Raw genomic sequence first — 14,751 nt, 5'->3', positions numbered from 1 at the left:
TAGGCATTTTTATCTTGAAAATGGACCACTGTACTTTATTTCTAACAGCCTTAACACTTGGATAGATGGTATTTCTTTTTAAAAAAATATTTATTGTTATTTTTATTTATTTATTTGAGAGAGAAAGGCAGAGAGAGAGAGCGCGAGAGGGAGCGAGAGAGCGCCAGGGCCTCCAGTCGCTGCAAACGAACTCCAGACGCGTGCGCCCCCTTGCACATCTGGCTTACAGAGGTCCTGGGGAATCGAGCCTCAAACCGGGTCCTTAGGCTTCACAGGCAAACGCTTAACCACTAAGCCATCTCTCCAGCCCTGGATAGGTGGTATTTCTCATGAGCTCCTGGGGATGTTGTGGGAGTCCTGCTGTGAACTTATGACTCTCAATAACTTTATAGGAGAGAGATCAGTTGCAAGTTGTTTGGATTCTTCTTATTATTTAACTAAAGGCCAGTACTAATTTGTCTTTTAACTTTGAACTTAGATTTTTTTTTTTTTAAACCTGAGAATTGGAACAATACCTCTATTCTTGGATGGGGTGATCAAGGTTAGAAAAGGAAGACACCAGAGGAAAGGGTAAATAGCTTTTTTAAACTTTTAATTTTTTTTGTTCATTTTTTATTTATTTATTTGAGAGCGATAGACATAGAGAGAAAGACAAATAGAGGGAGAGAGAGAGAATGGGCGCTCCAGGGCTTCCAGCCTCTGCAAACGAACTCCAGATGCGTGCGCCCCCTTGTGCATCTGGCTAACGTGGGACCTGGGGAACCGAGCCTCGAACCGGGGGTCCTTAGGCTTCACAGGCAAGCGCTTAACCGCTAAGCCATCTCTCCAGCCCTAAATAGCTTTTAATGAAAATGGAAAGTACGCTTTAGAGAGGCAAGATAGGCAAACTGGGAAAGAAGGGGTTACCTTGAACCTTTTTGTTGGTGTACATTTTATTGGAAATTATGGTGACATGGGGCTTTGGCATGAGAACTGTGCTCTGCCTCAGGTGCTATTAATTTTTGTGCATTAAAATCACACTCCATCTTTTCAGGCCCCTTTGCATGTGTGCACTTCAGGCAAAACATTGCTGAAATGGAAGTCACAGGCACTGCTCAATGGCTTAAGCAGGGCACATGTGCGCAGAAGTTCATTCGCCCACATCAGAGCAGTGTCTCTTGTGAAAAGTTGGATAGAGTTTGTTTGTTACTGGTGGGACAGCAGGGTGCATGCTTGGCTCAGGAATCAGAATGGGATACTCAACCAATATTGCTGCTGGTTTATCTTTTAACTTTGTGATCAGTGGCAAGTTGTTTGGATTTTTTTTTCTTATTATTTAACTAAAGGCCAGTACTAATTTTTCTTTTAACTTTGAGTTTAGTTACAAGCTGTTTTAGGAATTTCACATCGTTTAAATGAAAAAGCTAGTGCTTGGAAATTTGCTTCCTTCCCTCCTGGATTTCCTAACTGCCTGCATACTCTAGCAATTTCACACTCACAATTAAGATAAAGTTGCACAGAATTCAACCAATTTACCTAACTGTAAGGTGTTTGTTGGTTGACAATTTATTTTGACTGCCAGTTTGTTCTAATTGGAGCTCCAAACTTCGTGGACTGATAAGGGTTCAAGGTGTAGGAAATACTGATGATAAATATGTCACCAAATAAGCTGTAGAGCATGATCTCATCTGTGTTTTGCAATTTTACACAATGATGTACGTATATATCCATGTATTCATATTTATCCATCTATCTAACTATATCTATCTAGCTTGGTGAATGGATAGAATTTTTATTCATTTTTTTTAGGCAAGCCCAAAAGACTGGCCTCCCCCTGCCCCCGAAGTAGGGTCTCACTCTAGCTCCACTGACCTGGAATTCACTATGTAGTCTCAGGGTGGCCTCGAACTCACAGCGATCCACCTACCTCTACCTCCTGAGTGCTGGGATTAAAGGTGTACGCAACGATGCCTGGCAGACTGGCCTCTTTTTTTTTTTTTTTTTTCTTGAGGTAGGGTCTCACTCTGGCTCAGGCTGACCTGGAATTCACTCTGTAGTCTCAGGGTGGCCTCAAACTCATGGCAATCCTCCTACCTCTGCCTCCCAAGTGCTGGGATTAAAGGTGTGCCCCACCACGCCTGGCAAGACTGGCCTTTTTTAATGCATGTGTGCTCAAGAGAGGGGTGGGGAATTGGCATGCCAGGGCCTCTAGCCACTGTAATTGAGCTCCATATGCATGTGCCCCCTTGTGCACATGTGTAACATTGTGTGCTTGTGTTACTGTGTCTGGATTATGTGGGACCTAGAGAATTGAACGTGAATCCTTAGGCTTCACATGCAAGCATTTTAACTGCCAAGTCCTCTCTCCAGCCCATATTCTTTTATAAACACAATATTTCTTTCTTTCTTTATTTATTTGAGAGAGAGAGAATGGGCATGCCAGGTCCTCTAGCCACTGCAGACGGCCTCCAGACATGTGCCCCCTTGTGCATCTGGCTAACGTGGGTCCTGGGGAATCAAACCTGAGTCTGTTGGCTTTGCAGGCAAATGCCTTAACCACTAAACCATCCCTTCAGCCCCCATATTCATTTTTTTAAGGCATGTTAAGCTTCTGTGGAAATGGTCATTGTGTATAGCAAACTCAGAGTAGATGAACATGCAACTAGGTTCTTATCATTGCCTATGCCTACAAGTAAGAATGGACTGTACAAGCAGAGGGGTACAAGGAAGGAGTCTTACCTTGTAATGTATTTCTGTACTATTAAAATTGTAACAGGTTGTTTCATAACAAGAACACTGATAATTACTCACTCTAATTTAACATTCTAACCACCTCTCACAATATACTGAAACCCATAAGTAGTATTCGTCAATGACTAGAAAGAGTTAACAACAGAGAATTCTAGATGTTTGATGTGAGGACAAATTCCTGATAGGAAGTGGCATAGGGTTGGGGTGAGAAACAGCAGAGTGGGTGAAAGGGGGAGGAAAAAAGGTCCGTAGGAGGGCTTAGCTGTCACCTCCAACCAATGCCGTAACAGTATCATGTCCAACGCCCATTGCTGGAGACTATTTCAGGAGTCATATTTGAGCCTGACCTCATCATCACGGTCATCTGTTAGAGAAGAGCTGGTGAACTTTTTCAGCTTTGGCTGTTTGGCGACTGCTTCTTTTAGACGTCAAGGTAAGCCCCAGGCCCAGCTGGCCCTTGGTGGGGCCTGGAACATTCATGTTTTCTTTCTGATGCATTGACTCCTTTTCTTGCCCAAGGATTAGACGATGTAGCTTTACTTTTAGTAGTAATAATATTCATGCTGCATTCTCTCTCCCTTGACTGTACTGAGGATTGATCCTAGAGCCTCACACATGCTAGGCAAATGCATACCACTGACATATCCCCAGAGCTTCCAGCCATCCACCTTGTTGCTCTTTGGAAATGAGTTCTGATTGTCTTGCCAAGTTTCCCAGGCTAGCCTTGAACTTATGATCCTCTTGCCTTAGCCTTCCAAACAGCATGACTACTGACCTACATAACTACTAGGTCCAGGTAATTCTGTTGGTAACATGCTGGGGTGGTTCATGTTGGTTCCCTATAGAGGGTAAGACACAGTGTTGGAGCATTAGGGAAACCCTTTCTTGAGGTCTTTTTATGGACAGGAAAGAGCACATGTGCTCTGGCTAAATAACCACATCCTGTCATTTTCCCTTAATTTCACCTGGAGCATGGTTAAGTTTTTTTTTTTTTTTTTTTTTTCGAGGTAGGGTCTCACTCTGGCTCAGGCTGATCTGGAATTCCCTATGTAGTCTCAGGGTGGCCTCGAACTCATGGCAATCCTCCTACCTCTGAGTGCTGGGATTAAAGGTGTGCACCACCATGCCTGGCAAGTTTTGATGGGGATTATAGTTACATACAGGAAATTCCTCTTATAGTAGATACAGTATTAGCTCTCTGCTAACCCAGTAGAATGGATTCTTGCTGTATTTCTACCTAAGCAAAAGGTTCTTGATTCCCTTCATTCATAGCGAAGCTACTTTACAAGTAAAAGTGGGGTAAAAAGTTTGTAAAGGCACATCACATGAAGTTATCCTTCCTTGTGTAGGTCCAAATGTAGCCCACCACCCTACCATGCACTGTTCTAGACCTCACCGGGGCATGCTTTGTTCTCCACAGGCTTCTCTGATGATGGACTCCTATGTGATTCAGACGAATGGCAGCAACAACAATCTGCCCTCAGTTCTGGATGTGCATGTCAACATTGGGGGGAGGAGCTTGGCGACAGGAAAAATGAAGGGCAGGAAGGCCAGATGGTCTGTGAAACCCTCCGACATGTCCAACAACACTTATAATCCCATCCGGGCCATTGTGGACAGCATGAAGGTGAAGCCAAATCCAAACAAAACCATGATTTCTCTGTCAATTGGTGAGTGGGTGCTACTTGATGGAGGGTGTGTTATTCAGGGTTCTTTAGAGAAACAGAACTGCTATAATGAATTATATTAAAAAGGGAATTTATTGGATTAGCCTACAGCAGCCTAAATAGCAGTTGCAGGCCTTAGAATGAAGGAACCGGTAGCTGTTCAGTCCATGTGGCCAGATGCCTCAGCAGTCCCAGTCCAGCCCTGAAGGCCTGGAGGCTTCCTGAGGACCCGTTGGTCTTCAGTTGACACTGGTCTTCAGTCTGAGATGTTTTTTCAATCCACACTGGAAGGCAGCAAGCAAGCAGCTCTGGCAGCCAAGTGGAAGGAAGGAAGGGGCTCTTTTCACCCAGAACTTCCTTATATAAAGTCCCTCTCTGAGAGGTGTCACCCACCCTGGGGGAAGGGCTTACTCTGGGATAAGGACTTCCTCCTTCAGTTATTCCTTCCTGGAAGCAACCTCAGAAACCTACCTGAAAGGGATTTCTGTGGATTACTAAACAGATCAAGTTGACAACACCTTAACCATCACAGAGGGCAGCCTTGTTTTTGAACCTCTCATCCTCTTGGGCTGGCTGGGAAGGATAGGAAGAAATGAGACCTAAATTTAGGGCTATAACTTATTGGTGGCTCTTGTTTTTCTTGGCCATGAGCAGGAGACCCTACTGTGTTTGGGAACCTGCCTACTGACCCTGAAGTTACCCAAGCAATGAAAGATGCCCTGGACTCAGGGAAGTACAATGGCTATGCCCCATCCATTGGTAAGCTCCTCCGAAGACATTACCTAGTGGTTTCCATATCTTTAGTGCATTTTTTGTATTTTTGTTGAGATGTCGTCTTGCTTTGTAGACCAGTCTGATCTCAAACTAGTGATCTTTCTGCCTCAGCCTCCTGAGAGTTATGGTTACAGACATGTGCCACCATGCTCTTATGGCTTTCTTAATTGGGTGACTTTTTTTTTTCTTTTCTGATGTATAATGCTAAAGAAGAGACTAAGATTAAATAGCCCCTAGGATTTGGGGAAACAACAGCCAGCAAGATCTGCCTTCTTTGCTGACTTAATTTGCATGCTTGGCACTTCCCTGCCAGTCTCTTATTTCTCAAAGATTGCTTCTATCCTTGCCATAATAATTCCACTATAAGAAAGGACTTTGAGGCAGCCTAAAGCTGCTTGCTTCCTCAGTCCTCTAAAGCCCTACATTAACTTATTCATGCTCTGTTGATTTATTTCACTATAAATTGAAGGTCTATTTCATTTTGATCCTGATTACATTGAAATGCAATTGTAACTGTTTAAGATAATGAGGTCAACAGCAGCAATGACAAAAAATGAGCTGCTGCATTGAAGGCTAGGTGTTTCTGACAGCAAGATATTATCCCCACTTTGGGATTACAGTCCATCTGTCATGTCTCCCCTAAAGATTTTGGTAAAATAAGTAATTACTTGGCTTATTTCTCTCTGTGCATATGAAACATTCTTTTTTTTTTTTTTTTTTTTTTTTAAGTAGGGTCTCACTCTGGTCCATGCTGACCTGGAATTCACTATGTAATCTCAGGGTGGCCCTGAGCTCATGGCGATCCTCCTACTTCTGCCTCCCTAGTGCTGAGATTAAAGACGTGTGCCACCATGCCCGGTTCTCTTTTTTAATATATTATTTTTTTATTAATTTTCAAGGAGGGGTGGAGGGAGGGAGGGAAGGAGAGAGGAGGAAGGGAGAGAGAAAGAGAGAGAGAGAGAGAGAGAGAGAGAGAGAGAGAGAGAGAGAGAGAATGGGTGTGCCAGGGCATCTGTGCATCTGACTTTATGTGGGTACTGGAGAATGAAGCCCAGGCTGCCAGGCTTTTAAATAAGCACCTTTCACTGCTGAGCCGTCTCTGCAGTGCTATGAGACATTCTTAACGCAGAATAAAAACCCAGTTTCATGCTAATGTTAGATTAAAGAAAGCACTTCAAATGGGCATCAGGGGCATAGTTTTTAGGTTGTTTACATGCATAGTAAGAAAAAAAGTTTCATATAATAACAGTAAAATTCAAGATCCAAAATTAGATTATAAAATTTTTGTGATAACTTTATTATCCAAATATTATGGATCTGAATCTACCTGGAAAACTGGAATCAAATCTTCATTTGGCAAATGTTCAAAGGGTCTGAGCATTTCATGCTAGAGAGAAGATGATGATACATCACTAGGAGTATGGTCTTCCTCATTAGGAATGAAGGAAGATCAATATAATTTGAAAGACTCAGTTATATATTTTTGAATTAACAAACATGAAATATTACTTCTGGATGTGTTAACTTGTCTTCCTAAACAACAATTTTGTAGTGTTATAATGTGTATGAAACTGTCAATACTTCAAGCCTGCAAGACAAATTTGAAATGTTATAGAAAAATGGTTTAGAAGAGAATATTTGTATAAAAATACTTATTAGCATATTATATAATGTAAAATCCTTAAAATGGAACATATGAATTGAATGCATTGATGAGAGTATCTCAAAAAATAGTGCCTAAAATGGGCTTGGAAATAATTTAAAAATCGTTTCTTTTAAAATGGAGGATAAAATATAACCATAATCAGTAAGATTATATAGAATAAACTGGGCATGGGGGCTCATGCCTTTAATCCCAGCACTTAAGAGGCCCAGTTAGGAGGATTGCTGTGAGTTGGAGGCCAGTCTGAGACTACATAGTGAATTCCAGGTCAGCCTGAGCTATAGAGGGAGATCCTACCTGGAAAAACCACACACACACACACACAAAAGATCGTATAAAATATTTTATAGTTTGGAGATCTGTTTCTTGTTTATACACTTGTGTTTATCATAAAACTGTAAAATATAAACATAAAGTTAATTCCTTTATCTATAGTAACTGAGATCTAAGCTGAGTAGGTTGTGCTCTGAGCAGGGACAAAGGGCACTGGCAGCCCATGGTGAGGTTTAAGGCTAGCTGTAAGTTGACATATGAAAATCTATAGCTTTCGCTCCCCACTTTTCTCTTAGGTTATCTATCCAGTCGGGAGGTGATTGCTTCCTATTACCACTGTCCTGAGGCACCTCTGGAAGCTAAGGTGAGCCTTTTCAAGGCACCAACTCAGAAACAGCTCAGGGCCAAATGTACCTCCTTCTCTTGTTTCTGTCCCATAGGAGTGATGGTTTGGGGAGAAGCTAAGGATAATCACTCTTTGGCAATGTGAGGACTTCTCATAATTAGGATCACTAATCAGTGTTTGTACTTAATGTCAGTATACTATAGTATATCTCCTGTAACTTATACACTGTTGTCTGTCATAGAATCTCAAAGAAACCCTGGGCCACCTTATATTTGACTTTCTGCAAAAGAACATTGAAAACAATTCACATATAAATAATTAATTTTTAAAATTTTACCAATAGGATATGCTTTTATGTTTAGCCTCTTTTATTCCCTTTAAGGCATTGAGACAGGATGTCTGAGGTCTCACATCATATTGAATTGATGGGAGTTCCAAGTTTCGATGTGGCTGTTACCTTTATTATTATATGGACTTCTCATCCAACAGATATCCTTTATTTGTATTTCAGGAGAAAACCATGCATCAAATGTGTGATCAAAAGTAAATAAATAACCAGGCAGAAAAAAGTCCAAGGTCCATTGAAGATCTGTCATGGAAATTGGTTGAGTCATTGCCAACTTGCCTATTTTAAAATGATTTTTTTAAGTTGTCAATATTTTCAACAATATATATCTATACATATATACCCCATATATAAACCATATATATCTACATATACACATACTTTTTTGCTTAGCACAATCCTATTTATCTAGAATAGTAAGTTCATTACTATTTCCAATTCACTCATCTGACAAGTACTTTTCTCTTGAGTCTGTTGGAACCCCTAACAAAATTAACCTCTCCCTCTCTTCACAGGATGTCATCCTCACAAGTGGCTGCAGCCAGGCTATTGAACTCTGTTTAGCTGTGTTGGCCAACCCAGGGCAAAACATCCTTGTTCCAAGGCCTGGTTTTTCTCTGTATAAGACTTTGGCTGAGTCTATGGGAATTGAGGTCAAACTCTACAATCTATTGGTAATTGACTTTTCAGTTTTGGACACCAGTGCTGCTAGTACCCTATTAAAAAAGTATGGCCATTGCCATACAGAGCAAGGCCTAAAAGTGGGTAATTGAAGTCAAAGATAAGTTTTAATCTTTACACAGTACCTTTGGGTTGAATATTCCCATTAAAATTTTCATAGTCACCTTAGTCTCACCCTTTCTTCCTCCCTAGCCAGAGAAATCTTGGGAAATTGACCTGAAACAACTAGAATCTCTCATTGATGAAAAAACAGCTTGTCTCATAGTCAACAACCCATCAAATCCCTGTGGATCAGTGTTTAGCAAGAGTCACCTCCAGAAGATTTTGTCAGGCAAGTCCCAAAGACTCACTGTATGGGGGACAAAATGGTGATAGAATCCTTAAACTGTTTCCTAAGAGACAGAGTCCTCTTTCAAGTCCTGGGAAGACGGTAGAGGAGAGTCTCTAGATCATAATTTGGTATTGGAATGTCAGAGTATGTCTAGGAGAAAAGGAGAATTACTGGTTGAGTAGCTCTGATCCAAAAATCAGAAGTAATCCATTTTCAGTTTTCAGAAAAGGAATGTCTAAATGTCAACCTACATAAATATCCCAAATCTTAAATAAAGACCAAACCAAACAAAAAAAAAAAAAAATAGGGCTGGAGAGATGGCTTAGCGGTTAAGCGTTTGCCTGTGAAGCCTAAGGACCCTGGTTCGAGGCTCGGTTCCCCAGGTCCCACGTTAGCCAGATGCACAAGGGGGCGCACGCATCTGGAGTTCGTTTGCAGAGGCTGGAAGCCCTGGAGCGCCCATTCTCTCTCTCTCCCTCTATCTGTCTTTCTCTCTGTGTCTGTTGCTCTCAAATTAAAAAAAAAAAAAAAGTAGCAACATTAAAACACCCAAATCTGAAATACCTTGGATCCTAAGCTTTAGGATAAGAGATGAAAGATACTTAATGTTGTATTTGCCTCGTTTACCACTCCCATCATGTGGAAAAAAGAAAGTTTAAAATAGGTAATTAAGAGAGGAGGAAAAAGATGGTACCAAACACAAGATGTACCCATACAAAGCATGTTCTTCATAAAAATAATTTAAAAATGTAATTAAATGGTTAAGCATGGTGGAAAGTTATAAAAAATATTTAGTTCCTAAAAAGGAAGACCAAAAACATTTGTGGCAAATGATCAGTGGTAAGGCAATTCAGATTAAAAGTGCTTCCTGCATGTTTTTGTTATTTTCAGTGGCTGCAAAGCAGTGTGTCCCCATCTTAGCTGATGAGATCTATGGTGACATGGTGAGTCTGGATCAGGATACATTGCCTCAATAATCTCTTCACCAAATTGTTGCATGTGACCTCTAGGATTGGCAAGTAGACTAATCAGAAGCCACTCCTAGTCACTTCAGTACAGCAAGTAGGTGTTCTCGCCCCCCCCCGTAACAAATACACAGACCCATGACTCCTTAGCCGGATTTTGAATTCATAATGCTTGAAAATCCAAATTCCAAAGGTTCTTAGAATTTACTTGATTGCAAAACCTGAATTGATCTCCTATAGAGATCCATGTAGACTTTTTGTTTGTGCCTCTTATGGATGTGTATTTCTTAAGAGTTGGCAAGTCTGGCAGTGTAGCTCAGTGGCAGAGCACATTCCTAGCATGGGTTCAATCTCCAGCATCAAAAAAAGAGAGTAAGGAAAGTGACAGAAATGTTTATGACCTTAATTAGAGGGAGAACTACTTTGGACTGCTTTGTGCCTGGTACATGACACTGTCTATGTACTTTGTAGCCTTTCTAAAATCAAAACAACCTGCCTTATGCAGAAGAGCTGGACCCAAGATTTTTAGATATTGGATTGTGGATGTACATTTTATTCATATAACTGCTATAGTCAGCGGTTCCATAGATCCAGCAGCACGAAGCTGTACTGCGCTAGGGTCACTTTCTTCATTGAAGGCTTCCTTTACTACAGATCAGACATCAGATTAAGTGTTCCTAGAAACCTCTTGAATACCAGTCTTGCATTAGGGTATGAATGTGAGCCTATGAGTCCAGTGTCTTATGTCTCAAGATATCAAGGAAAGGGTGGGAGGCAAAAGATCTAGGGGAAAGCATGCAAGAACAACTCTTCTCTTCAGGTTTTTTCAGATTGTAAATATGAACCATTGGCCACCCTAAGCACCAATGTCCCCATTCTGTCCTGTGGTGGGCTGGCCAAACGTTGGCTGGTTCCTGGCTGGAGGATGGGCTGGATCCTTATCCATGACCGAAGAAACATTTTTGGTAATGAGGTAAGAGCAATGTAGTTCAATAGTATGTGTAATTTTGTGTGTGTGTGTGTGTGTGTGTTTATGTGTGTGTGCGTGTGTGCAATGTAGTTTAAAAGTATGTGTAATTTAATGTGTGTAATATGTAGTTTAACATTATGTGTCATTTAGTGTGTGCATGTGTGTATATTTGAATGCACAGTGATGAGGAAGTGAGTTTTCCTTTTTTCATTATGGCTCTGTAGTTCACAGTGCCTGGAAGCATGTTGGATAAAGATAGCAATAGTTAGTCTCCTAAACTCAGTTTTCATATGGCTTGCTCTGTGACATTCTATCTAACATGTGAAAAACCTTCAATTTTCAGACTGCAAAGAGGGAAACAGTAATAGCAATGTCAGTTGATATTACTTGTGGTCTTACCATGTGTCAAGGATTCTTGCACCCTCTTTGTATTTAATCCTCACAACACTCTATTGCACCATGTTGCAGTCAAGAAAAACAAGGTGCAGAGAAGTTCTGTCATTTGCCCAGAGTCACACGGCAGGTTGGTGCAGCTGGGCTGCAGACCCAGGTGGTCTGTCAGAGTGTGTCACTAAGGCACCATCATTCCCCAAGATTAAAGACTGGCATGAAAGACTGGTCAGTGTAAGAATCAACAACACGGGGATCCTCAAGAAAGGATGAGTCATCTGTTTTCTTGGGTGGGGTCTGGTCTTCTAGATTCGAGATGGGTTGGTGAAGCTGAGTCAGCGGATCTTGGGACCCTGCACCATAGTGCAAGGAGCTCTGAAAAGCATCTTGCGTCGCACCCCTCAAGAGTTCTACCAAAACACTTTGAGTTTTCTCAAGGTAAGGGCTGCCTGTGGCCTTCTTCTTGGGAGTATGAGGGTCACAGAATGCTACCAATGTAATTAGGAATAATTAATCCTCATTTCTGGAATACTGTTCCAAAAGAGTGCTTCCAAAGTAGGGTGTGGCATCAATAGAACCATCCACAAGACGTTCTTTCTTCTTAGAATTTACCCTTGGCCTTGCTAAGAATGTTAACTGATGAGGATTTTTTTTTTTCTTGTTAACCCCTTATGCCACATCCAACCTAGTTCCATGGCCTTCAATGAAGGCTCAATGTTCAATAATATGGCTCTCCTTTAAAATTTGACTCTTGATTTTTCTCTGTGTCTCTTCTTGCAGTCTAATGCAGACCTCTGCTATGGGGCACTGGCTGCCATTCCTGGACTCCAGCCAGTCCGCCCTTCTGGTGCCATGTACCTCATGGTAAGCATGTGTGTTGAGGAGGGCACATACTAGATCTATGTATGTCATAAAAGCACAGGGGACTGGGTTGGCAAGATGGACATAGGTGCTCATGGATGGCTTACTACTGCTTGCCAAGACAAGTTAGGCTCCTGAGCTAGTCAGTTAAGGAATTTTCTTGTTATAATTTGTCCTACTGATGTGATTTAATCTCAGTGTTCACAAGACTCTAAATGACAATCACTCATGACACTGAATCCTTTCATGTATAGATGCAGGGATATTCTAAGATTTAAGTAAGAGGCTTTCTATATGTTGTCCCTTATATCTGAGAGTGATACTGCTCTGTAGGCAGATTTGGGACTTTATGGGGAAGTTGTTTGTTTTCAGGATGACTAGCGCTACTTTGTGACCCAAAGATGCTAAATATCCTGAAGTGGGTGGGGCATTCCCATGCAGCAGTGACCTACCTAGCTCTAATGCTAACTGTACCTCTTTTGAAGAACACTGGCATTCTAGTTCCAGCTTTCATTTATTAACATTCGAGAAGGAGCTTTTCAGTAAACTAAAATATGAATATAAATGTTTCTTTTCTTCCCTGTAAGGAGTTTCATGAGTTCCCAAGTGCACTCTCTTTATTATCAGCAGTAGAATTCCAAGATACCTTTGAACATAGTGCCTCATCGAATTTCTGGCATAAAAACTGGCCTGCTTTCCTTCTTGTAAGCTTGCCTCTCCCTTCCTTTGTTGGTACAGGTTGGAATTGAGATGGAACACTTCCCAGAATTTGAGAATGACGTGGAGTTCACGGAGCGGTTGGTTGCCGAGCAGTCTGTTCACTGCCTCCCAGCAGCGGTGAGTTGTGTGTGTGTCTCAGAGCGTTCTTAATAGCTTCTAGAGCCCGTGGAGTCTTCTGAGCTGTGTGTTACCCCGTCCTTTCCTCCCCTAACAAATATCCTCATTCAATAAGATTCCAACTAATGTTTTTCATAACTTTTAATATAATCTCTCCCCCTCTTATCCTACTATCCTATCTTATGAAGAAAAGTTATCAACATACATTATGGGTGAGAGGAGATGAATGTTATCCAACAATCCTTTTTTTGTTTTTTCGAGGTAGGGTTTCACTCTGGCCCAGGTTGACCTGGAATTTACTATGGAGTCTCAGGGTGGCCTTGAACTCACAGTGATCCTCCTACCTCTGCCTCCTGAGTGCTGGGATTAAAGGCGTGTGCCACCACACCTGGCTTCAACAGTCCATTTTAAGATGAATTAACTCAGCTACTGTCTCAGACCTCCAGGGATGGGGTCTGACTAAATTGATACTTCTGATGAAGTGGCATTGCCTGCTGATTGGGGGCCTGGTCATTTTAGGGTGGTTCAGTATCAGAGACAGTTGCTCTGAAAATAATGAGCTCTTTATTCTTGCAGTGTTTTGAATACCCAAATTTCTTCCGAGTGGTAATCACAGTCCCTGAGGTGATGATGCTGGAAGCATGCAGCCGGATCCAGGAGTTCTGTGAGCAGCACTATCACTGTGCTGAAGGGAGCCAGGAGGAGTGTGACAAATAAGCCCCTTGAAGATGTCTCCATCTAGGGAGATCTGGACTGGGCTCTGCTGTTCCTTTGGCAGACAGATGTCCCTGCTGAGAGAGACACCTCAAAATTACCACATCAAGGACTCTACTGTTTCTGCCCACCTCATCACATTCACATCCACACTCTGAAGCCCAGATTCCTTTCAGCTTGCTCTGCTGGAGTGACTCCCTAGTTCATTAATCTATACCCCTGCCTTATAACTTCCTTTTCCCCCTCTGAGAGCACTATGTGAACAAAGTTTATGAAGAAGTATCTGGAACAAGAAAAATCAGAGCTCAAAATGAGAGGAACAAGAGAGTGAGAACTTATTCCCTAACCTTTCCTTGTGCTCTAAGTAACAACATTCTCTCTAGTCAGGTCTGAAGCTCACTTCAGTTACTGCCTCGCTTCAGGAGAACCTCCCTCCTGACAATAGAGCTCTAACTGGGAAGAAGTTGAGGACACATGTGTTTGACTAAGTATATTCTAAACATAAGAAGAAATTTGCTATTTAAAGAACCTTGACAGAAAGGTTTTGTGTATTTTTTGTAAATAATTATTTTGTGTTGCAAATAGACACCAGTTTCCTAATTGATCAGCTTCCTAAATTTAGATTTGTATTTATCAGGTTTTCTCAAAACAAAACCTCACCTCATTTGAAGAGAAAGGAGGAATCAGAAGTCTTTCCAGAAATATTGCTGTGTAAGGGCCCAAAATATCCTTACTTATCCTTGTAATAGAATCATTATCACTTTTGCTGTAAAGTTAATATTGATTTATTAATATTTGTTATGTTATCTTTTAATATATTTTCTAGGAAACATTTATTATTATAAGATCTTTTATTTCATCAAGGGCATAAATTATTGTCTTTTTTTTAAAATAAACTTTATCAAGTGTATGCCTCTGTGGTATGTTTTTCCTCTCTGAAACGGTTTTTCCATCTCTACACTCAGTCTAATCCATTACTCAGCAGGTCTCAGTTACTTCTTTGTAGATGTAGTGATTTTTGAGCTTCTGTTGAAACACAAGTCCTTTTATATTAAAAATATGTATAATACTGGGCTGGAGGGATGGCTTAGTGGTTAAGGCATTTGCCAGCAAAGCCAGAGGACCCAGGTTCAATTCCCCAGGACCCATGTTAGCTGGATGCAAAAGAGGGCTCATGCATCTGGAGTTCATTAGCAGTGGCTG

At 41.3% G+C, this 14,751-nt stretch overlaps 1 protein-coding gene across 1 annotated transcript; it reads left to right on the top strand.

The window, feature by feature from the left end:
- Positions 1-4,162: 4,162 nt before the first annotated feature.
- Positions 4,163-13,551, top strand: Tat (tyrosine aminotransferase). The gene is made up of 11 exons (XM_004659559.2): positions 4,163-4,400; positions 5,052-5,156; positions 7,404-7,471; positions 8,315-8,473; positions 8,673-8,811; positions 9,703-9,755; positions 10,597-10,749; positions 11,446-11,574; positions 11,917-12,000; positions 12,736-12,834; positions 13,411-13,551. The coding sequence occupies exons 1-11, from the start codon at positions 4,163-4,165 to the stop codon at positions 13,549-13,551; spliced, it is 1,368 nt and encodes a 455-aa protein (XP_004659616.2).
- Positions 13,552-14,751: the final 1,200 nt, after the last annotated feature.

The sequence above is a fragment of the Jaculus jaculus genome, chromosome 1 (genome assembly GCF_020740685.1).
Source record: "Jaculus jaculus isolate mJacJac1 chromosome 1, mJacJac1.mat.Y.cur, whole genome shotgun sequence".
NCBI classification, from domain to species: Eukaryota; Metazoa; Chordata; class Mammalia; order Rodentia; family Dipodidae; genus Jaculus; species Jaculus jaculus.
The sequence above is the reverse complement of the archived record's forward strand: the minus strand, read 5'-3'. Positions and strand labels throughout refer to the sequence as shown.

Coding starts and splice junctions, on each gene's coding strand:
- Tat (XM_004659559.2), top strand. CDS start 4,163: ATGGACTCCTATGTGATTCAGACGAATGGCAGCAACAACAATCTGCCC. Junction 4,401..5,051: donor CATGATTTCTCTGTCAATTG/GTGAGTGGGTGC, acceptor GGCCATGAGCAG/GAGACCCTACTGTGTTTGGG. Junction 12,001..12,735: donor CTGGTGCCATGTACCTCATG/GTAAGCATGTGT, acceptor TTGTTGGTACAG/GTTGGAATTGAGATGGAACA.